Raw genomic sequence first — 26,153 nt, 5'->3', positions numbered from 1 at the left:
AATATCGCCAATTTTCAGATTTTGAAAGGGTTATTGACTGCATGTAAACCTAGTCAATGTGTGACTCTTAACTGGATAAAGTCCAAACTCAAGTCACCTATCTATGTGTGCCAAAGAGGCCTAATCTAACACAAACATGACTAATATATTTATCATTTCATATCCAATAGTGAACTACTGCAGTATTTAGATACCAGTAAAGAGTGAAATTGACAATTAGTTTTTGTTAAAGAATGGGCTGCAGTGACTACAGTTTTGGTGAGGCTAAAAGTGTGCAGGAAATGAAAATAAGTTCATGTAATATCCTCTTCTGTGCTAGGAACCTAACGGTGCGTGTGTGCATGTGTGTGAACAGACAGATTTCCCAGGTCACTAGGGGTAGGGGTGGCTGCAGCAGAACTAAATGAAAACAATCTTCATGTGCGTGACCACTGAACCCGCCTCTCACACACAGGGGGATTAGGAGAGGTAGATGGAAGGCAAAATGTTGACTCCACCAAAAATCACAGTTGTTACTGCATCAAGCTTTTTGTGTAATACTTTTTCATGTAAAACCAGATACTGTGTATACCTAGACTAAGTGCAATTTCTGGAGAAATTGCATGGGAATGCTGAACGCTGACTGCTAATAGCTGAATGCTAAGATTTGAATGGATGCGGAAAGCCTGTGAAGTAAATTGAAAGATAAATTATGTAAAAATTACAAATCATTAATTGTAGTTGAATGATAAATGAATAAAAAGAAAACTTGAACTGCAATCTGTCTAAGGTGGGAATCAAACCCTCGCCTCCTGTTTACTGGTCAAAGCTCCGCCACAATACCCACTGATCTACAGAGGACTAGCTGTCATTATTGAAGTGTTGTGAAATGGCATTGAAGGATGTCTTGCTGATTACTGGGAACTAAAACATGATGATCAGTTTTATGTATGGAAGTGGGCGTAGAAAGTGGGACTTAGAAAAGGTTCAATGTCAGTGCCATTGAAAATGTATGGGGAAAAGTTGATATTTAATATTAAATTGTGTGAATATTCTAAGTAATGTGGAATCAGACGATATACATACCCCGGGAGGCGTTGACATTTGAAAGGTGTCAATCGGAAGTATTACCTGGGAGTTATTGCTTGGCAAAAAAGTAAGCGGAATAATAAGTGCCTGAAATAATAATGGTTAGAAACAACATAAGTGGCTGTTCAGCATTCCCACAATATGGGTAATATCATTTCAACATAATTTGTTCAAATGTTTGATAAAAAAATACAATAAAAAAAGCATTCTGGGCCCCATTTTTGTACACAGGTGCCCGTGCTTGCTATAAAAACGGGCACATCTTAATTTTCGTGCAGCGACAAAACTAGTTTACCATGTTTGAAAATTTGGCATACCATTTTGCACCTTAATAGGTGTTATGGAAGGTGTTTTTTATTTCACACTCCCTGCACACAGCCCTATTTTGGTAGCCATGTGCTCAGCGTATAAATGGGAGCATTTTTATTTTCATGTTGCCGCAAGTCAAGTTTAGCATATTTGTGAATTTGGTAGACTGCACTACGCTTTGATAGGTGTTCTAGCATATTTTACAGAATGCCCCTGGTGCATCTGGCAATTTGGTGAGTGAGAATAGATTAGGCTGAAAGCAGGTCTAAATTGTGGCGCGAGTGGTGTAACATGATTTTGGTGGATTGAAACGAGCCGCAGGCAGAGATTTAGAGCACTGTGAGAAACGGACGCACGATCAGGGAGTCTACATTTCACATCATCCACCTCTTGCAGTTCCTTTACTTTGCGTGTGATCTCCTGCATCTACAGTTCAATGCCCTGTAGACCGCACAGTTCTTTGCGCTGAATTTCAAGAGAATGATGGAAACCGCTTTGATTGAATGGGCGTCGGCAGCGTTCGCTCCTACAACGGCACAAACTCACACTTCTACCTACGCTAGTCTAGAAAAATGCTAAAAGAAAGACAATTCCACCTATATGCAAAATTAGACTGTGTGTTGCACTAGACTTGCGCTGGGCATGAAAATAGGGCCCTATGTTCAACATAGATATGGCATGAAACCTTAACCTTTAATCACATCTTCCTAATAGTCTTTATCTAAATGCATAATTATCTTAATAATATTTATTTATTCTCATAAAAAAAAATTGTTTTCTTTTATAGTTTGTTCAATGAAGTCCTGCTGCTTTGCACTGACTACAACTCACTTGGAGCAGTTTTAAACCGCTTGATTTGTGTTTCTTATCAAAGATGCATTCAATGCCTGTAGAACTCTGGCCTCTTCACAAACAGCTTGGCAGTGGACTTAATGGGCCCACCCGGAAGACTTAAAAAAAACTCCACTGAACTATCTTAACAACCAAATGAGTAAAAAACAATTGATTGTAAATGGAGGTTTGTGTCTAATCTTTCATTTGGGTTCTGTTGTTGTTATTGAATAAAATTCCAATCCATTCCACAAGTTTTACAAAAATTCTCTTGACTGACAAACCCTATGTGGCATACACTGTGTAAATTTGTGTATGGAATTCTGATCAGGTGAAACAACTGATATACTTAGTGGAATAAATTATTTTTTAAAGCTATTTAAAATGTACGATGGCATATTAGTGCAACATATATATATTTTTCTTTCAGAAGGGGGTAATACTCCGAGAAAAAACTCGCAAATTTGAGACTTTATAAAGTGGCAAATTTTCTCGAGAAAAAAATCAGAAACTTACGAGACGTACTACTCGGATGTTTGTGCCAATACTTCAGTCGGGTTTTCAAATAAAGATTGTAATTGCTTTAGCAGAGATTAACCATAGATGTATAAAGCGTTGGGTACGGCCAGCGACAAAGACACCTCACTTTGCAAAGGTCCACACCGTGAGGATCAAGCATTTAAGTTAATTTGTCAAAATGTATATTTACTTGTACATGTTTCCAGAATTATTTGCACATTCATGATTTTTTTTTTGTTGTACAAATAGCTAAATTGATGTGTCGAATCTGCCGTCGTTCACTTGCATTTACATAAAATATGCTAGCTTCTGATTGGTTAGTGTTAGTCAGCTGATAGCCGATCAGGAAGTGTTGTCGCTCTAGCTGCCGTGTATGATGAGTAAAGTTTAAATTAAGAATTAATCTGCCTCCATTCTTCCTTTTCATTTTATAAACAGTGTCCCATTAACCACCAACGAATCCTCACATTAGAATTTAGTTACGCTACATGTATATATACGTGGCCCTAATACGCCGTCAAAAAAATGCTTAAGATGAAAAGGAAGGAAGGTAAAAAAAGAAAAAAAAGATCTGATTGGCTATATCGAATCGGTGGAAATTTTTATATTTGCTTAATTTTGTGTTCAGCCGTAATGTATTAATTCATTGATCTGATCAATTATGTTATTGGTAGATCCTTAAATTAATGCTGAACATTTAGATGCGCAATGATTAATCGATTAATCAACAATTAATCGATCATCAATTTAATAGATATTTTGATAAACTATAAATCGATAATTCATTCAGATAACTTTGTTTTTGTTTTTAATTGTCCAAATGCTCGGAATTTCAGCTTCTCAACAGTAAATGTTATCCCATTTCTGCAGTCATTCATTAAAGCAGACTGGTTATCTTGGTGTTGAATCAAAATAAAACATTTGCTTTTACTTTGGAAAACAATGATCAACATTTTTGCCTATGTTTTGACATGTTACGGACCAGACCAAGAACTGAATCATAATTAATATGTCAATTTGAATAAAGGCATTGTTTTTGTTTTTAATTGTCCAAATGCTCGGAATTTCAGCTTCTCAACAGTAAATGTTATCCAATTTCTGCAGTCATCCATTAAAGCAGACTGGTTATCTTGGTGTTGAATCAAAATAAAACATTTGCTTTTACTTTGGAAAACAATGATCAACATTTTTGCCTATGTTTTCACATGTTACGGACCAGACCAAGAACTGAATCATAATTAATATGTCAATTTGAATAAAGGCATGGAAATTAAAAAGTTTTTTTGTTTTGTTTTTTAACCTGATTAATCGATTAAAAATAATTAAGTGAGAAGTTAAAAAGGGGAATGTTTTGTTTTCATGAAAGAGTCAAACTTGGGAAAGACTTTTGTCTCCAGCTGCTGCCGTCTACCACTGCAGCTGACTCAGGGAATCTCCAGTAACGTAATAGGCAGGGAAGCCTTGTGCCACATACCATGTATAGTTCCTAATGCAGCATGTTAGTTTAGCTCATCAAAAAAAATTTAATGTTAACATTTATGAGGTCATATCAATCTTTCGTTCTGAGACCCAACTCAGTTTGAGACTTTCTCTGCACTGTGATATGCTAGTGAGTAACACACAGTATAAACATCCTCCAGGGGAACCCCAAACAGCATCAAGTGGTGACCTCATAACTGAGACAGGGCTGAGTAAGGGGTGAATGTGGTAAGCTTAAATGAGAGGGTGCTACAACCCCGTGCAATATTTAAGAGAATGACTTCATGAGAGAAGCTTGCGGTGAAAGGGACTGACGGATGATGAAATCCATCTGGTCAATGTGCATTCTCGTTCTTGGGAGAGCTAAATACACAAGATTAGAAAAATATTTACATGAGTGTAAAACAGCACAGCTCATGAGGTCATATACTTTATACAACAGATCATCTAGAGATTGAAACAGCGAGTTTCATGGTGAATATTGAAATTACTCCAATTTTAAGACATACTGTATATTCCTCATCTTAAGGTCAGAGAAACAGAGCCTCATTATCCTAACGACATCCAGATCGAAAAGACCATTCTAATTAATTTAAACAGTTCTTATGCAATAAGAACAAAAGTATTGCGTGATCATTAAAAGCCCTGTAAAATAGAAACAGACTCCTTGTGAGTGGGATGATGTAACTTTATGCAAGACGTAACCAGAGAGATTTTGACATTTAAAGTTTTGGTAATAGCTATTCCTCATTACAGTGGTTAATGACTAGGGTGATCAAACCCACTGGAATCTTACAGAGTTGATAAAATGACTGAAGTAAATTTAAGTACTGACAGACTGTCACTGATGGATGTCCGTTTTTCCGATGAATGATGAGAAACTTAAAAAAATTACAGACTAAGCACTTTCGTCCGTCATTGTAATCGTCACTGACCGAGTCAAGTACGGACAGACCTCTCAATCCGTCACTGACGGACGCTCGTTTTGTGTGACATAATCACTGAATTAAATATTCAATGTTAAATGTTAATAAATGTTATTTATTAATCCAATGCAAGACACTTTTTAAGAATTATTTGGTTTGTATTTAACGGTTAAGTACAATATATTTGTATTTAGAAATGTTTGTTTCCAAACATTTATTTACATGGCATTTTTATTTAACTTGTATGTGCACTTTATTTTATTAAACCTGATATATTTTTCTATAAATTTTTTTTTTTATATGTTTCTATATTTAAGGTATAGTGGTAATGTGCATAATGTTACAGTGGCTTGCAATAATATTTAATTCTCCTTTTAAAAATAAAATCTTTTTTTTTTTTTTTGATGAACACTTGGGCCGACTACGTTATGTACGGTACTTTATTTTAATATTGATCATAATGTTTGAGAATCAGTGCTAGGCCATTAAAGATGTTGGTGTGGTTTAAGTTGCCGTTGGAATGATTGTTGTTTACGCCAACCATTATCCAGTAGGGGGAGATCTCACACAAGGAGGCAACTGTGATGGAAGAATGTGGCCAAGGTGAATTTGACCACGCCAAGCATAAATGTACCTGTCGGGGCCAAAGACCCTGAAAATTTGATGCACAGCACTGAGCAAAGGTCTGAGGCCACTGATGTTTTCATGACCTTCATCAAAGCAGCCATTTTGACATAATACTCATTATAGTCTTTGTATCACATGTAGAAAGGGTCCAGAGAGAATTTTATGAATGAATGGGGGCATTGAGGTGAACAGATTCCACTCCAACAACTAGGAATCAAACTATGTGAACTGGTACACTACCAATGCGAGATCTTTCAAAATATCTGATCTTTTTCCTGCAATTTGTCACCTGTCTGCAGAAGAATGTAGTAACATCATATCTGTCAGCGAGAAAAACTGCCTTTCCTTCCACTTCATCTATGTTATTGTTTGCCATTTCTGTACTGGAGATTGATCAAGTCAGAGGTCTTACGTGGTAGCATTCAAGCTCTTTGATGACATACTGTACCAGAGCTTTTGTTGTTGTTTTTTTTACCCCATTCATTGTCTATACATGATTAACTTTTGTACTCCCAGCCATTTTCACTGAAGTAACACCCTTTGCTCCCGGCTGTTTTACTGGATTTTACTGATTTTGCAAGGTCCACGAATATTGTGTTCTATTGCTATAAAAACTTGGAACCTACCAAAAGAAAGATTAGGGTCTCTTCTTTCATCAAGAAAAAAAAAGTATATTTCTGTTTCCGTTTTACAGCAATTAGCATTAGAATATAGCTAAGTTTCATCATTATTCACAAATCTGTTTAAAACAGTGGGGGAAAGAGCTTTTTGCAACATGGCCCTGGTTGATCTCGTATACCCTGCTGCCACCTACTGGCTGTTTTTGTAATAACTACCATTGCTTCAACCATTCTCTTCACTTCAGAGGTTGCATGAAAGTCTTCTGTATACTCTAGCCTAAAACAACATAAAACATGCATAAATGCATCTTTGGGATCATGGTAATGTTTAAAATAGAACGTATTTATACGTTTTTGGGAGCAAATGAGTTAAGGTGGCATTTAGAATGCCTGGTAAATGATGACTGCAATTGTCCAATCAGTGAAGAGGAAAAGAACACAGACCAAACAGGGTTGAGCTATCAAAGAATTAAAAAAAGAAGCAAACATCAGAAAAATACACTGCCAAGACAATGATTCAACTGTTCCCATGACGACAGATGGCAAAATCATCACCATGAAATGACGCTATTTCTTTAAACACATCACACTCATACACAAATTCCATACTTTGACGGCTTTCTGAGCAGGTTCACTGGAGCCGATGACAATGAGGCCCGGTCCCCCCATGCTGCAGAAGCTCTTCAGGTGCAGCCCCTCCAACACAGGTACAGTAGACACAGCATAATCCTGCAACACACCAATAGAGAAAGAATTGTGACTTGTTATTGTTTCAATTGTCTTTATGTTAAGTAATATTTTACCACAACATATATCTAAACTCAGCACAAAATGTAAGGATACAAGTTGTTTTTGTTAGACAATTTCTCCGTTGTAACGATGCCTTTTTAGGAATAAATCTTACAGCCGTGGAAAGCCTGTTTATTCTCCTTAGAAATGCTACCGCATTGGTAAGAAACATGCTTTTGTGAGATGAGCAGCAGAGCTGAAGTATGTGGGTTGAGGCCCAAGCAACGTCTAATGTTACTAACGTAGAGTAGACTAATGCCACAACACACAAGCAATCACCAACATGGCAAACTCGGAGCTACTGGCTGCTGAAGCGCTGCCATTTGTTATAGCTTTTGCTTTTAAATACTTTATCCAGCGTGTCAGACTCAAGGTCAAGGACTTAGACTTGACTTGGACTCATGGTCAGGGACTTGACAGTTGAGGTCAAAGACTTGAGATTTGACATGGACTTGGCCTTAGAGACTTGTGCCCATCTCTGCACAGCACCCTAGCACTTCCTTCTCCTCATGTCGAGTCACGAGCCTGGTCACATGTTGTCTGGGATGGCATGCCATTTTTCAACTAGCATTTGCCGCTCAGCCGACACGCTTGTGTTGATTACTCTCACATGGATAGCATGCCCAGTCTGATCCCACAAGTGTTCAATGGGGTTGCGGTCAGCACATTAGCAGAGATGGGCATTCTGTCAGTACTGACCGACCAGTTTTGCTGACAAATAACGAGAGCCTTTAAAAAAATGATGGACTAAGCACTGATGGAAGTGAGTATTCATCCGCCAATGCCCGTTTTGTTGACAATTGACGACTAATGGACAGTCCGTAAGTCCTAATGGAATGCCCACCTTTGTCTGCCTATCCTAAAATAGTGGTGACGAAGTGATGTTGGAAGTGTGGTTAAAATAAAATGACGGACTGATGATTGCAGTTTGATTCGGCTTGAAAAAAATGATGTACTGACGATGACGAAAAGGTGCCCAAGGCGTTGATAAATGACGATTAACGGACCAGCAAAATTTGGTAAAATTCCCACCTCTGCATATTAGTTCCTCTCCACTCCCAATTTCTGGAAGTAGTCTCTGATAAATCCATTGTTATCTTAGATCTGAGTTTGGCCCCTGACTGTGGAGATAATCGCAGTTCGATATTTCTATGCATTGAGATTTCCTTAATAATGACAAGCCTTGGTTTTCAAGTGAGGCATATGCCCCAGCAAACTATCATACTAGATCCACCAGACACATTGAATGACTACAATTTGATATGACATCTAATATAAAGATTGTATGAATCAAGATGAACTGAAAACACAGCACATTTATGGCTCTTGGGTTGCATTTAATCCTAACCATCAGGACACATTTCTATTCAGCGGATGATGGTATGTACACCATCAGCCTCCTCTTTTGTTTTGTATTGTTGTTGTTTGCTCAGTTTATTGCTATTTTTTTTAATCTGAAGTATTTATGTACTTTAAATTATTTATTTTTTTTTTACAAAATTATACATGGTTATTCTGATTAAAAGCTGGGCTTTAGGAAAAGGGGAAAATAACATTTCTTCCCAGTATACAAAATATTTTGAAGCTTTTCTTCACCCCAGTATGGTTCCATACTGTAATGGTGATTTAAACCATTTTTTCTATTCTTGCACAACTATAGCATCATCTGCTAAGTGCTTTTTTTCTTTCCAATTCATTGATATACTGGCCTAAAGGAATGCCTCCCTCCTCCCAAGTTGATTAATAGATGCTTTTAAAAGTCTCAGGACTGTCTGTCAGATATGCTGTAGGACAGAACTTTTTAATGTGAAAACCTGCATATTTATAGGGGAGATTAAACTTTATTTAGGCGAATACTGTAGAATGACTGATGTGTGTATGTTAGCTAATCGCTTCCCTAACCTCTAAAGTTTAATTGTTCAAAGTTGTTTCTATTTTGGGGATATAATAGAAAATAAAAAACAAAGTTGCAGAAAAAAACAACTTTAAACTAAATTTAAGCGTATCTCATGCGACTTCAATTCTGTTGGCTTTCATGGGCATTTTTGTGTGGAACTTAGTTTGGGTATATAAAGGGACACTCACTTGGCAGAACAGTACAATATGTCTAAAGCGACAATAAGATGATTAAATAAAGAATGTATAGCAAATTATCAGCAGCACCTCCACGCAATTTCTAATTTATACATTCAAGTATATTGCAAAGGATACAGTAGTTCTTGTAAGTATGTAAGAATTAGAAGGCAGTTTATTCAACACAATTTGAATGCATTCTATCCTTTTGTTATGTATTCTGTTTTGTTTTAATAATGATCTTCTTAGATGGTTTGATGCAGCCCAACTAGGTTAATTCAAGGCTCCAAATTGGTGATTTTGAATGGTTGTCTGACTCCATGTGTCAGTCCTGTGATTGACAAGCATTCTGTCATTCAGTCAGCTCGGATAGGTTTTAGTGTCCCAGTATTGAGCCTGGTGGACAGGATAAGTGGTATGGAATATGGATGGGTTGAGAGTTTAAATTTTGAATACACTTAATCAGCAGCATTATGGGATAGAAGAGGTAGAATTGTTTATTACAAATGACATAAGAACCTCAAAGCAGCATTCATCACTTATCACAGCATGGAAAATTCCTTATCTGAGAAACTGCTATTTTCATTCATTAATGTTGCATCACTGCATGACTAACATTTTGCTTCAATTACTGCCAATATGATGAATTTGCTTGAAGACAGAGATGAAGATTCCAACATGAGCAGATCGTAGTCGAGTGACGATTGTGGGAAAGTGGGAAAGTGAGAGAAGCAGTCGTGCATGGCTGGATGAAGGACATAATGGATGTAGAACAGTAAAGGGACAAAAAGGGAATGGACAGAGGCAGAGATTGATGGAAGGGGAAATTGAATTAAAAGGCGAGACAGGTAAATGGAATGATTTTTTTTTTTTTAACAAGATTAATAACCCGATGATGCTGTCATCTCCCTCGCTATGAGGACTACTGGTTTAACATATTTTCTCCTCTGTGTAATGTAATGTTTTTTTTTTTAATTTGTTTTGGTGACAATCTCTTCTCACAGTGAAAACCTAATAAAAATATATATATATCAAAATTGATGTTATTTGAAGACAAACATTTTTAAATTGATATTATGGAACAATCTGTTCAACAAAGCTTTACATTTTTATTAACTCATTCACTCCCAGCCATTTTCACACCTTTCGCTCCCGGCTGTTTTACTGGATTTTGACTGATTTTGCAAGGCCCAAAGAATATTGTGTTCTATTGCTATAAAAACATGGAACCTAACAAAATAACGATTAGAACCTCTATTTTCATCATGAAAAAAAAGCATATTTCTCTCCGTTTTCCGTTTTGCAGCAATTAGCATTAGAATATAGCTAAGTTTCATCATTATTCACAAATCTGGTTAGCGCTGTGGGTAAATCAGCTTGTTTTCAACATGGCCCTGGTTGATCTCTTCTACTCTGATGCCACCTGCTGGCCGTTTTTGTAATAACTAGCATTGCTTTAACCATTCTCTTCAGTTCAGAGGCTGCATCAAGCATTAAAAAACATGTTTTTTTTACGTATAAATACCTCTGTGGGAGCATGGTCATATTCAAAATATAATTTTAGGTTTTTGGGTGCAAAGGAGTTAATTACTTATGAAGCTGCAATTTTTTTTTTTTTTTTTACTAATTAAAAAAAAAGACATCACAACATATACATTTTCAATCTATGTTTTGTTTCCTTCCGCCCTACCTCCCTAACAGCAAACAACGACAACAAATGTTCTATTTAAAGGGCCTTTATATGATAAATCAACTTTTTTTTTTTTAATTACTTTTAACCATATTAAAATTCTGAATGCTGAAGCATTCCCACAATTAAATAATTGAACAAATTATTAACATTATCATGTCACAAACGCTGGGTGTCAGCAGCGTGCCATCCCACAACGGCACAAGACACCCTATTATATCTGCGCTCGTCAAGCAAAATACCAAAAGTAATCAAACTAAGCCCATGTGCACTGTTAGACTGTGATTCGCGCTAGACTTGTGCTGGGCATGAAAACAGCGCCCCATGGTCACAAGTCTGACTTCTACAGTATATCTATCAACATGTATAGCACCGCCTTGTGTCTGATGTAATGTGCTAAATTATTCACTACTTAAAAAAAAGTGGATGAAGGCACCCAGTGTTGTTACAGTATATGGAGATCTTAGGTCAAATCAGATGATTATACTTTCTTAACTTATGATCATTGGTTGCATATGTTATTGCTTTAATAATTTGCTCAATTCCGTGCAGCACTTTATCTCACCTTGAAGGCATCAGCGAGGATCTCTGCTCCTCTTTGATTGGTCCGTTTGGAAAGGCCAACAAAGAACTCTCGACCTGCAGAGATAAACAGTGAAAAAATATTATTCTCAATCTTTAGAAACCCCTCTCAGTCTAAAAGAGCAATCAGGAGTTATACTTTACCCCTTAATCTTAATTTGCCATCATCCTAAAACATTTTGTGAAAATCGTGTACTTGAAACTTTCCAAAATGACTTTGACCCAGTGCAACCAGCAAATTCAATAAAGGCATACCCGTAAGAGTTTGGTGTGGAACAACTTGATCTCAAGGCCACCCTAACTGTGATCCAAATCTCTTAATCAATGTCAGAAAACTCCAACCTCAGAAATCCTCTTGTGGACAAAACTGGTAGGAAGCATGGGTGCAAATGGGGAACCAACTTCAGGTATTTTTCCTTTTTTCATTGCTATGGCTTATGATGACCTAGTGTCCCAATGATTTAGTGCACAAGAATCAGAAAAATTCTGTGAAACAAAAACACAACCGACAAAATGCTGCTTGGAACTCCATTAAATGAACACTGTAGTCGCCACAGCAAAATGCGGCCAACAGAGGACAAAAGAACCCAGGGATTGGCTACCAGTATGACCGCTGAGTCTTTATCTGTCATTAGCTGGGGCCATGCCAGCAAAGATCTTTGAGCCGTGCCATGTGAAACACTGAAATAACAACACAACGCTATTGTTTAGAAACCCAATTAAGTACGCTAAGTAGGCTTCATTGTGGTAAAGACATTGACCCACATTTTAAACATTGAAACCGAGACAAAATCTAATATACCACTATACTCTTGATTCCAAGTCTTCATCAGTGGATTTAAAGGTTGCCAGATAAGTAAAACACTCCTGATAAAACTCAAATTCACGTTAATTTGATTTTACCATGTGGCAAGATACGTCATGTTTTCATTGCAGATTAAGTTCAGGGGAAATTTGCTTAGTGTACCGGCACAGGGTCACTGAGATCACAGTGTGTGTCTTTTTGAAAAACCTAAATACAGACACAAATCATCACACGCACTCTAACACATAATTCCTAGTGGGGACATCCCATTAACATAATGCATTTTATAGCCTCTTATCCTAACCTTAACCCTTATACCTGATTGCCTAATCCTAACCCTAACCCCAACCAAAACCCAATTCAAACCTAAACTCTAAAACCAAGTCTAGATCCTAAAAAAGAGGTCTTGAGTTGTGAGGACCGACCAAAATGTCCCCACAAAGCACCTGTGGTCCCCACAATTATAGTGAAAACCTGGAATATGGGCTTTACAAGAACACACACACACACACACACACACACATGCAAGCACACGCACGCACCCCCCCCCCCCCCCCCACACACACACACACCCGCAAACACACACCCACACACACATTGTTAATTTAAATGGGAACGTAATGATGTCAATGAAAAGGCATCTTGGGCCTGCTGAATAATATGATTGCATTAGAGATTAAGGATATTTCATTTACCTGTGAAAAGGACATCTCCTCCATCCAGCGTGGCATTCTCATCAGTCATTTCCACAATGTTCAGATTGAGATCCTTCAAGGCACCTTTCATTGCCTCAGTCTGGATAAACAATAACACAAACCAACATCACATAAATCAACAGTACTGATATCAATATATCAATGGAAGAGTCATCTAACTGTGAAACCCTTCAAGAAAACAACATTTGTTATCTTCAGGGTTACCATTAAACAGTTTTGTTCCAATCAACAATGCGTAAACAGGATGAAGAAAATCATTTTGAAGCTTTTGCTGGATTACTTAACAGCATGTTGGTTCCTGTGAGACCAGATGCTATGAAAGAAATCCTTTTTTTTTGCGATGACATCATTGTAATGAGCCATGAAATGATGTAATTTTATAAGTATGTTTTACAGATTATAAAGTGTTGATTCCAGATAAAACATCATCAACTCTAACTTCAAATGCCCTCACCTTCTTTTTTGCTCTCTCTCTCTCTCTCGAGTATTTATAGGAAAAAGATGACAAGAAGCATATCAGAGTATATTGTGAAATGCATTCTGAAAAGCCAGTGTAGCTGCGTGTCCTCTACTTGAACTCAGACCTTGAGGCGAGCAGGTCTTTGTTTGGCTGCTCAATGGCTGATCTGCTCTCCTGCCTGACCGCCCAGTGTGATTTTACTGTCCTGATTTGGGGTGGGGGTGGGAGGGGGGTCCTACAGGAGTAGTTTCCAAGGCCAGGCATGTTAGTGAGAGCATCAGTGTTTCCACAAGCCCTATCTCATTATGACCTCAGCCTGTTCATTGTGCTTCTTGGCCAACACAATGTTTCTGCTTCCACTTATTTATGCAAGGCTACAGCATTAAGTCATACAGGTAGACTGCCATCCACTTTCCAAATAACAATACAAAAGTGAATATGCACATGTTTCCATGTAATTATGAAGCATACATTTTTACCAAAGAAAGCCACAAGAGTAGTTGGTTTCAGAAAATAATTATTATGGTTTCAGTACTTTGATAGATGATACATATTTTCCTTGACATGGTGTGGCACCAGCCATCTAAATCAATAGGTGTATTATTCCTTTGGCATTGCATTAGTAGTACAGTGCGCACACCAAAAAATCAACTAGACGGCACTTTGGTTTCCTTTAGCAAAGCTACCAGACATTTCCCCTGACATCATTGGAGGCGATAAGAGACAAAGGATTTTTTAGCCCCATGTGAATCCAAAATTGTATTGTCTGCTCTGTGGATGTACTCAAGAACACTTGAGTCTCCACGTCAGTAGGGGTGCAACGGTTTCAGATTTTGGTGTACGATTATAGTCTGAGAAAAAAAACTGGGTTTTACGGTTATTCTATAGACATTTAAAAAAAAAACTATCACATCAGCATTCTTTAAAAATGCTTATATTTAACAACAATAAATAACTGAAAATATATATATATTTTTTAAGTTTCTGCCTTTCAAAAACAAATACAGCACACAAATAAGTAAACAAAATTAAATATAGTTTCAGAACTTGAAAAGCTCAAATTGGCTATAACACTTTAGGTTTATTTTAACAAAGTGAAAATAAATAACTGAATAACAAAATATAAAGTAGCTAGCCTGGAAATCCAGACTCACTCGCGGCTTTGCCGAATCGCTGTCTATGGACGCTTGTCCAGACCCTCTTTCTTTTACAAGAAAGTGGGTGTGGCTTGCCAGGCTATAAAGTAGCTGTCACTTGAAACATAAATAACATGCTTAACAGTGAAACAGTTCCCTTCTGACAAACACACTCTGCAGAGTCTCTGTCTGCATCAGGGTCAAATGACACTTTACCATACTTTTAGTTCAAATTATAGTGCAGGAATGTGAGCATGATCACATTATCAGCGGTCAGTTTTGACTGGCTAGGAGATACGTTTTTTGGGAGTGCCAAGACGGCTTCAAAAGTCTTGGCCTATGGCCTATCCAGTAAGACTGAGCCCTGTGTTATTGTGCGCACTCTAAATGGTACGTGTGGAAACAGAAGAGCTATGAACTATGCCGCATGGCACATTTTGCACCGCAAAGTTTACACCGTGAGTTTAAACTGACGGACTGCTGTGAGCAGAAATAACCGGTGCTGTTGAACGGTTGCGGTAATATAATCCTGACGTTTAAAAACCACGGTTAATCGTAAAACCGGTTAATAGCTGCACCCCTAAACCGAGCCCACAAATTGAACTTGAAATTGAAGACATTTAGTGCCAAAACAAAATATTAACCTTTATTACAGTGTGCCTTTCAATACTTTTTTAAAGGACTACACAATCCTTATATCATATGCATTTTCTATTCCACTTAACCTCATAGTATTGTCAAAATGCATATTTTCCATGTCCGCTTTTGGAGGTACAAAAACAGAGAAACGAGATGTCACTGGTGTTTAGCATTGGCTTTTAGTGTTTAGCATTCACATTAATTTTTTTCAGCCACCACAATCATTCACCACAGTAAATTCAACATTTTACAATTGCTATTTTAATATTTCCCAAGGGAAAAGCCTTGCTTTTCCTCTCACTCCTTCATTCTCAGACTCTCCTTGTTTATTCCTGTCTACCACATTCCCCATACTCTCTCATCTTTTGTGGCCGCGTCACATGCTCCAACTGGCACCCCAAGCAGCAGGCCGATTATCTCTCAATGTGAGATACACCCAATAGCTCGAACTTCCTGGGTGCCAACTCATTTTACAGGCCTCTCCTTGTCCCCGCCGTAAAACCATTCTGTCTCCTCCTTTTTCTTCTGAGAGCTTGGCTAGGCAACACAAGGTTAGCCTGCACCCTGATTTAAATGAAAAAGGCCTTTTCGGACTTTCAAAATTCATTAAGGACTATTCAGACCAGTTGGTTTGAAGGCCACATTCCTGCCATTCCAGCTCAGTACAAGGCAGATGGACTAAAAAAGAAGCAGCCTTTTATTTGGGCTTTTTATGAACCCTTCCTACACATTCTTGCTCCCCTGGTACCTGTGGATATCACATTTTGCTAAAAAGGACCGTCTGTCTGCAAGAACAACAGCATTGATCCTAGCCTATCTAGAGGAGAGCAGAAACAATTGTCTTAGTCTTTTCTGCAGCAGGTTTCCTGTCGAGTGTTTAATATGTCATTAACATGTTAAGTGAAATAAATCAGTGGGCTGAATCTTTCAGTAATAAATGTGAGTTTATGAGTTATTAGTTTATATATTGTAATTAGGCTTTATACAGTCAGGATTTTTCGGCCAATCACGAGAGGCTGACATTTTTTCGGGAATCCCTTTAATGACAGGATTGGGACAGGAAAAAATAAAACATTCACAAAAACAGACGGGAACGGGATTATCCAGCAGAAAAAAAAAACTCGGACCAATAAATTTTGTGTTAGTTTGTTTGTAGCTGACCTCCAAAATGGGAGCGGGACAGAGTGGGAGACCATCTGAATGTGAGCAGGACGGGACAGGAGTCTTTTTTTTTTTTACCAGGAGTGGGACAGGACAGGATATTTATTTTTTTCTACTATGATCCGGGAATGGGACAGTGGTATGGGGCAAGAGCGAAAATGCATTCATATGTCACCCTCTACCGATCACGATCACCAATGACCGAGTTTGAAAATAATATCACAGATTCGATCAGAAGATGGAACAATATATCTATTTAAAAAACATTTATATTTACTACCAACATTAGGGGGGGATAGGGACTGTCCCGGCCGACGAATAGCGTTTGACATCAATTGAAATATGCATGGAGAAAAAAAATGTATTTAAAAAATGCTGATAAACATTAATTAAACATGTGATGAATTATTTTGTGGAGCAGATCAACAATGTAATTTATCTATCTGCACGATCAATTAAGACATTTTAGTCAATCACTGATTTTGCATAAAATGTTAAAATATCGTGCAATCCCAATGTAGCCAATCAGCCTGTTTAAAATCTGATTATAATGTTAAAGTATTGATGAAAATTTTGATTTTGATCTAAATATTGTATTGAAATTGGCTCCTATTCATCATAGCGAATGAGGAATAGGCTAAATGCACATTTTGCCCAGTTTAAAAAAACACTGAAAGAAAAAGTTCACATGGTGTCACATGAACCTAAGTCTGAAATGCCAACCACTCCTTTAGTAGCATACAAAAACAGACCCTCCATAGCATGCCCTTGCCTAATCCAAACAAATCCTTGGCGCATGTAGGAACATACCTGTGGTTAACCAAGCAATGACACCCTCCCATCACGCAACACCACCACCTTCCTTCACAGCATTACATAAATGTTGAGAAGTAGGTCAATATGAACCCAAGTACAGTTAACAGTTGCAGGACTGGAGACCCTCATATCCACATCGACCACAAGGATTTGGCAGCCTGCTCAGTAAAGAAGCCATTTTAGCCGAACACGCTGTACTGTCAGATTCCTTTCATTAGGGACTCCTATTATATAAAGACTGCAAGGAGTAATATTCAAGACTATGGTCCTTGGACACATTTACAGTCATCGAAGAAGAAAGTATCTGTGACAAAGTAGCAAAGCCAACAATGAAAAGCTTTAGCCTTGACAGAAAATTATAAAAAAGATAACTGCAAATTTCCAGTCAAAGATAATATGCACTGCAGGAAATAATGCAAAATTGCACAAGCTAGCTGGATGGATGGAATTAATGGATGGATGGATGGATGAATAGACAGATAGATGGGTGCAAAGAGGAAATGACAGTTGTAAAATTAGACAAACACTTTAAAATTGTTTATGTTTTGTCTTTATTTACTGTATTAGAAATTTAATTTAATTGATGCAAATCTATAGTCGATATAGAAAACCAAAGAATGGTGTCATCATTCTTCATTTTCACTGATTGGTTTTTGAGACAATGGAATGCAATGCATTTTTGGTTGATGTTGCTGCAGTCTATGTCAGTTATCAGCTATATCATCTGAAATCAAAGGAATTGTTATATTGAGGAAAAGAAGAAGCACATTGATTTCAAATCCTTTCCCAGTGATGAAGCAAAAAAAATATATACATTTTCTTTTCAGCTTGTTATATTTTTCTTGCAGGAGGTGAACTCAAACTCAATATTATGATAACTGGAATCTAATCAGTTTGCTACAGAAACAATATTTTTGACTTTCATTGTGTAATGAAATGTAATAGTATTATTGTCTAACTTTAGCTTTTTGCTGGTTTTCTAAATCAAATACCTGTACCTCGCCGGACTAGTTTATTACCTAGTGTGGAGTAACACACTGGTCACATTCTTATTCAGACATCCAAACATGGTCGAGCACTAAAAAAATAAACAGAAATAGAAGTCTGTTTGAGTAAATAAAGAGCTCTGTCCAATCAGAACTACTACTGCTCGACGTGACGACACCAAAAAGCTGCAGGCAAAAAGTGTTGGAAAATACTAGAAGGCCGGGGGCTCTGTTGGAAGGGATCTCTCCAGCCAGCTCGGATCCTCTATTTGTTGGGTTTTATTTTATAGACTGGACCTCTTAATCCAAACAGGGAGGAAACGACAATAAACCCATCTACCTCATTTAGTTCTGCCTTGTTTCATTATAATAGATGTCTAACATTCTTCTTATCAAATGTTACTGCTCTGGGAATACCACACGAGAATTGTATTTGTTAGACGGACATTTGCCTGAGGTTCCTTTGACCTATATTGATTAGACTTAGACATACTTGTAGAAAACATTTCAGACTAGTTGGAATCTGGTTTCAAAGATGATCATAAAAGCCCCCATGTTTGCCTGTGCTACTCCAATGACAAAAGGCTCTCGTGGACGCAAGCAATGCTACAAATGGCAAAGTATGAAATATTCCAAGGGGTTACATGTCTGTTCACAACGGTGCTTTTGAATAGCACCTACCTATCCTATGAAAGTCCAAGGGGGTAGATGGAGTCTATCCTGGCTGATTTTGGGTGAGAAGCGGGTTACAACTGAACACTACAGGACTGACAGATGCTGACTCATTTCCACTCAAAGGATTCAAAAGCCAAGTTTGAAGCTGTTGCTATGATTTGACTGTGCTAACTGCTGTACTGCATTCCTACAATATACTAAGCAAATACCATTTTATCAAACATAGCCTAAGCAAGGTTGTCCAATATTTAGAAGGTGCATATCTGTGATCTTGCCCCATTCTATTTTTCCCTCAAGGGAAACACAAGCGTGAAACATTACACGCTATACGGTGTATGGATTGAAAGACATGGGACCACACACATCTCCAGTAAAAGGTGCCTTGAAGTTCAAAGTTCAAGGAGTATGTTGCGACAGGAGTCATCAGTTTTGAATGCACTGTCGCAGGAGCTTGTGCAATTGTGTGGAGCATCAGTATGTGCTGGGGGAACATAATGACACAATTGTGGATTTAGCCCGTATCTCACTGGGCAGCAAACGTTTGCGAGTGTTTGCAAGGTTAGCGGATATTGTTTTTTTGTCAAGGTTCATTCAAGGCTGCAAAGATGTTCGGCAGATGTTCACCAACAGCTTTAATGGTCATCGAAATAATTTCCTTGCGAATACCCCCCCCCCACACACAAACTGTCGGTGAACGTCTGGTGAACGTTTGCGACCTTGAACAAACACAAGAAATCAACATTCACTATTATTGCAAATACTCACAAACGTTCACCCCTCAGTGGGATACAGGCTTAACCGATAGTCTAATACCGTCTCCAACTGATTTCTCATGTTTAGTTTGGTGTTCTCAAAATAAACTGAAACTAATTAAACTGATGTGTTTGCTTTGTTTCATAAAACATACCTTATGAGGACGAATCTTTTCAATCTGCCTTTTTTTTTTCTCCCAGCGTTTGTGATTTATGAGGGAAAAAACACTTGGTGGGAGAATGTCTGAATGTCTAATGATACAATGCACAGTACAACTAAAGCTAAAACTCTGCTTGTCATGAATCGGTCACTTTTCATACTAAGTCTACTTGTATGGAGAATCTTAACTATTCCACTCTCTTATCAATATTTTTTTTTTAACTGATCAGTTGGCTCAACATTCCGAATAAATAAACAATTTTTGCCTTTAAAAAGAAAAACAATGACTGTATTTCATCGATGTTCTAAGGCTCAAGCCACTACATTAATTAAAGCCGTGCAGGACTGTTAACTCATTCACAGACAGATTCCTATACTGCAAGCCATTTTAGAGCATTTTCAAGTCTGTATTAGTATTACTAGTATTCTGTGGCATTATAAGCACTGACAAACCAACCTTTTTTCACCAGAAAAAGTTTCATCTTCATCAACAAAGACGGTTGTGACCATGACTATGAAGTATCCTTGAACAAGATACTGAACCCCCAGTTACTCCTGATCAGTAGGTGAATGTGTAGTCGAATGTAAAGCACTTTGAGGGCCTTGTAAGGTGGAAAAGCGCTATAGAAATGAAGTACCATTTACTATTCACTAGGGGTGTTAGAAAAAATCGATTCGGCAATATATTGCGATATTACAGCACGCAATTCTCGAATCGATTCGGTATGCGGCCGAATCGATTTTTAAACATACATTTTTTATGGGAATATTCAACAAAACGTCTTAAATAGGGTTAGGATTTACACATTAAGCATGGAAGAATGTTATATTAATGGAACATTAAGCCTTAATATTTTATTTCAGTGCTGTTCAGACATGAAACAGACTGCAACCTGTTTGTTAAATGCAGTGGCTCAGCCTGAATTTTCAGATAAATACATTTTCATACAAATCTTACAGTGTACATGTACAAGTTTACTGATTAGTATTTTCAAAATTTGAGTTAAATTTTTTTCGCAATAATCAATTTATAGATTTGTATCGGGATTAATCGGTATTGAATCGTGACCTATGAATCGTGATACGAATCGAATCGCCAGGTACTAGGCAATTCACACCCCTACTATTTACTAAGGGTGTCAGAATTATCGCGTTAATATCTCGTTAATTTAAAGTGCCTTTAACGGCACCAATTTTTTTAACGCTCGAATAACTTATTTGGAATGCCTCTACTGAAGGGAATTCCAGTCATGACGCAGCAGAAACGTCCATGTCAAAATTACCCAATGGAAATGTACTGTACTGCACTAGAGCTACAATACACAATGTTTAAGTGGCAGAATGTTCGAGTGGAGGAGCCATTTGGACTGTGTAGCACTACCGCCGGTTCTCTGCTTTGAAAGAACGCAATCGGCTAGCCATTAGCAATGAGCTAGGTTGCTCAAGCTCTCCAAGAGGTGTCCATGGGCACTCTCAAACTCCTGTGAGAGCCGAATGGACGCTGTCTTGTCAAATGGAGTGACTCCAAGCCACTTGATCTTTAGATGTGAGGCATATTTTATTCAGCAATTCCAGAAAATAGCTCTTAAGTGTAACACATAGTTGTGCATCTTGGATCGCTTGCAGCATCATAAAAAGGACTCACCATAACAAAATTTAGCAGTAATAAATTAAATAATAATGCATGTATTCGTAGGGACTGGCGTCAAGTTGTATTTTACCATTTTAAAAATGTGCAGAAGTTCGCAAGTTACTTCATGTTAAAAATTAGATAGCTCTTAATATGAAAAGAACACAACGATTATGGTTTGTTTCCAGTAAAGTTACGTCATTTTATAATGCGCATCCATATTGAACTTAACAAAATGAAAGCATTCAACGGTGTGCAAAGGAGTCACTGTAACACAATTTAGCAGTAATAAATTAAATAACAATGCATATATTTGTGTGAACTGGGGTCAAGATATGCTTTACAGTTTTTAAAATGTGCAGAATTTCACACAAGTTACTTTATGTTAAAAATTATCTCCTAATATGAAAAGAAAAATAACCATACAAACGCAATTATGCGATGTAGTGACAGAAAAATGACCAATAAAAATCAATGTCACACGTTTTTTTACAGTAAATTAAATTTTGGATTTTTTTATATTAATTGTTATGAAATTACTGAATCAATGGCATAAAAATGCAACCAAATTTCTATTAGGTTAACATTTCTTCCCACTTTTATGTTAACAAAAGTGTGAAAAATTAGAAGAAAAATATTGTACACTTTATTATAAATTTTTATATAAATTGAGATATAAAATGTGTGATTAATTTGCGTTTATCACAAGTTAATTATTGAAGTAATGCGATTAACTATGATTTAAAAAAAATTATCGACTGACACCTCTACTATTCAATTTATCTATCAAAGAGGATCAGGGTGTTCAAATATCTGCTTTTGCACGGACATGTCCACTTCTTTACATTCTTTCCGGGCATCTTGACGGGTTTTACAAATTCATGAAAATTTCTGTTTTTCATTGTCGGGCAAATGGGAGGCAGAGTGCACCGTGAAAACCGCAAATGGTAGACCGCGGACTGCTTTCAAGTCGATAGCGAGGTATGTGGGGTTTTATGTGTGCGTGTTATTATTGTTCTATATTAAAATATATATAAATTATTTCTTTTTTAAAGTGGTTCACCATTTTACGTACCTCAGTTCCTTACCGTTCAAATACTGTCCTGGGCTGGGGGGACGGTGGCCCAGGACTTGAGCTGCTGCACTTGAGTGCTGTGGGTACAATACCTGCTCGCCCCATAAAAAAAAAAAAAAAAAAAAAAAAAAAAAAAAAAGTCGACTGTGGGTGCAAAAAAGGCTGGGCTTAAAACATTGTGTCATTTTTTAAATTCATCTGCCAAGTAAGACCTATTTAGAAAAGGTATTACAACATTGAGACAAAAGTGATAAGGACAAGAATATACACTGGAAGTTGAATGATGAATAACGATTATCTGACTTTCAAACAACATGAGGACAGGTGTGCACAATATCACTACGACTGTTGTTGCTCAACTTAGTTGTAGAAAAGAAAAAGTGTTGCATTACTGTCATGTGCTTTGTGCGAATCTGCCAGGGAATATTTTTTTAAGTACATTTGGTTGTGTTAGAGGACTAAATGAATGGAAAGTGGAATGCCTGACAACTGTCACAAGAAGTTATTTTCCCCATAACCGGTCAGGCTTTCCGAGTGCTGTGGTTAACCAATGCTTATTACCCTTACAGAATCAAAACTTGGCACCACTCACATGTCCTAGAGACGAATCAATTGAGACTATGAGAAGGAATTCCCATTGTATTTGTTTTAGATCTGCCAGTTGAGGCCTCTCAAAACCAAAGCAAAAATAACTAAAGCTCCCACATATTAAAGTTGCTTCAACATTTGTGGGGCCCACTGTTTGCTGCAGGAGAGAATGTCGTACCAAACATATTCAGAAAGAATGGTTTGAAATAAATCAGCTTGGAGCATGACCTATCATGTGTGGAGAAAAACGTGTTTTGATATGTTCACTAGAGTGTAGAGCTCCAGGAAGATGGACAGTAGAAGGATGGGCAGTATTTGATCAAGAGACAGAGAAGAAATGTTAAGATTCAGCTCTAATTGAAGGCTTCCCCTTAAGATCACTTTCCTCTCACACAGGGATTCCCTGTAGTGCATGTTATTACTGTATGTTGTTCTGAGAAAGGGGAACCCAATACGTTGTGAAGAAAGGAACTCAAGTAGAGTAAGAAAATATTGACCTCACAGGATATGAGCGGCACTAGCAAGGGCTTTTCTTAAGAAACAAAATCGTTATTTATCTATTATGTGTCCTGGTTGCTGCAAGCTTATATAACATCAAGCTACTATAACCACCTTTCAAAGCGTTGGAGCATACCATCCCAAGATGAAAGAAAATATTATTATTATATCTGCATTCTTATCATTGCTCAAATGTTCCAGAGGTTGATTTCCCTCGCTCTATGCAGAATACTAAAAAGAGCCTGGACCCTGGAGTGCGTTCCACAAAAAAAAAAACACCATCGTACCACATGATTACGCCCACGTTTTTAAAAGAATGTGATGGATAAGTCCCAAAGTGGAAAGAAATAAGAAGCATGAGGGTTTGCCCGGCAGAGACTAGACTAACTGCCTATTATGAGGGATTTCCCAAAACAGCCATGCAATATGAGAGGCAAGCAAGGGTCTGAAGTGGAAAACTAAAAAAAGAACTATATGTTCAAATCTTGAAAGGGGAAAAAACAATGGGCCAAAAGATTTCCCAAATATTGACAATGATGGGCTTTTCCGGACAGTTGTTTTCCGCCGTTGCATGAAAAAAGCAGGCAGATGCGAACCAGCTGGGACATATAAGGTCATCTGCCTTGAAAGACAAAAAAAACATGATTTATTCATTCTTCTATTCATCCATTTATTCCATAATTTTATTGCAATATATATATATATATATATATATATATATATATATATATATATATATATATATATATATAAACATTTATAAATTACCCTACTTTAAAGGCTTTAAAAATAAACTTTAGGAGATGGAGTGCATTTAGGCTCATCAAGAATGATGGCACTGGTGCCACGTCGAAAAGGGCCGATGAGCGGTTCGACAACAATAGTTTTAAAGAGTCAAGGTTTGAACAACTGTCACCGGTAAGGAGCACTTCTTCTCCTATTTTGAGTTGATTGAATATGATGTGTACTAGTTAGCCCCAAGGACAACATGAGTAGCTCACGAGTCTGTTCTAAAAATAGCTCATCAATGGGATACTGTGACTTACTAAGAAGAATGTTTACATTTATTTATCTAAACTTAACGTGGAACACATTTCTTCACTGTGTTCAACGGGGCGAAAATGCTGTTTTTATCAAATATTTCAAAAGAGGTCATTATAGAGCTGTAATTTGAGCCAGGACAGACGCGACATACCTGAAAACATGTTAGTGTATGTTCTCTGTCTAAAGGTCACCATACTGCCTTTTAACCACTTGGTGCTACTGTGCTTTAGTTTGTTCCCTTGCTGTACACTGTGCAAGTAAGGCCATCAATTTTGCCAGCATATTTTTTAAAGGTTGCATATGATCCCCTATTGAGAGTTGGGATGTATTCAGCCACATGTAATGAACTCAATACTACTTCACTCTACAAAGTAACCTTAGATAGGTCCAGACAGAAATCAATTAGCAGAATAATTTCAACAAGTGTAGAGTTCTTAGAATTTGGACCTAGCTTAAAGTCGATACCATCTATTTTTTCACACCTTGTGACAATTTTGTCAGGAGTTAGTCCATTCCAACTCTGTCTTTGAAGCTCCAACTGTAACCCATATGTGTGTCTATGATGGCCTCCTCTACCGTGCACTTCTGTAGACTCACAAGGCCACAGAACACCCCTGAGCTTCTACTCAATAACATCACCACTGCTGCAGTGAAACGAGACAGACTGTAATGGAAACAACCCACTTTCCAGACACTTGAGGGAATAGCAAACATCTCTGCCTGATCCCTATAAAAGAGAGAAGAAATGAAGACAACCCCCCTGCTCTCCCACCCACTCAGTTTGTCTGGACAACTGAACGGCTCGTCTTTCAAAGAAATAACTGGGTTGCTTTTGTAATAATTAAAATACATTACACATTTGAAAAAGAGACAATTTTAGATGTAATTCCATCATATTGTCCCTATTTTTATAATTAAGTTATTTAAGCAATTTTTACTATTCTTCTTATACATGAAGGCAGATCATAATCCTGTGCCTTTTGTTGCATACCAGTCATTGTATGATCCAACAGTTGACTGACAGACTGTAAGTAAGGACCTTGTAAAGAATGTTGCCATAATTAAACACACTTGTGTAACTGTCAAGCGTGGGGAATGATACATTTGTATAACCACTGTGAAAGGCGCTGATTAGGCTGTCATTTTTGAATCCCCCTTGCTTACACTCTGCATAGTACACCCAGAAATTGATTACACAACCAGACATCAGTCACTGGTCTTTCCAAATTTGAAGGAATTCGGAAATTATAAAACTTGCAGGGATAATTAACTTTTTGTGAAGATCTACGTTGTAATTTACTTTAGTTCTTAGCAGAGTTGGGCATTCTGTCAATACAGATGGCAGGTCCGTCAATTACGGACGGCTGTTTTGTGGACGATTAACTAATTTGTTAGCAGATTATGCCGAACATTTCGGATATAAAACTATTTCACATAAAATTTGCTCTCATCTTTTTGATGAAAAACAACTGTGGCTACTATGGCTCCATGCTATGAGC

The 26,153-nt window shown here is 37.5% G+C and overlaps 1 protein-coding gene across 1 annotated transcript in view; it reads right to left on the bottom strand.

Annotated features, from left to right (window-relative positions):
- The window catches only part of ddah1 (dimethylarginine dimethylaminohydrolase 1), an 84,778-nt gene that overhangs the window by 10,651 nt on the left and 47,974 nt on the right, over nucleotides 1-26,153 (bottom strand). Inside the window, exons 2-4 of the mRNA XM_086090057.1 lie at nucleotides 13,014-13,113; nucleotides 11,497-11,570; nucleotides 6,989-7,108 (exon numbers count right to left, since the gene is read on the bottom strand). Of these exons, the coding sequence (XP_085946183.1) occupies nucleotides 6,989-7,108; nucleotides 11,497-11,570; nucleotides 13,014-13,113 (294 nt within the window). The remainder of the gene's footprint in view (nucleotides 1-6,988; nucleotides 7,109-11,496; nucleotides 11,571-13,013; nucleotides 13,114-26,153) is intronic.

Source organism: Leptonotus elevatus, chromosome 11 (assembly GCF_054856555.1).
Source record: "Leptonotus elevatus isolate MCC_2025b chromosome 11, RoL_Lele_1.0, whole genome shotgun sequence".
NCBI classification, from domain to species: Eukaryota; Metazoa; Chordata; class Actinopteri; order Syngnathiformes; family Syngnathidae; genus Leptonotus; species Leptonotus elevatus.
Note: the sequence above shows the minus strand (reverse complement) of the source record. Positions and strands in the feature narration are given on the sequence as shown.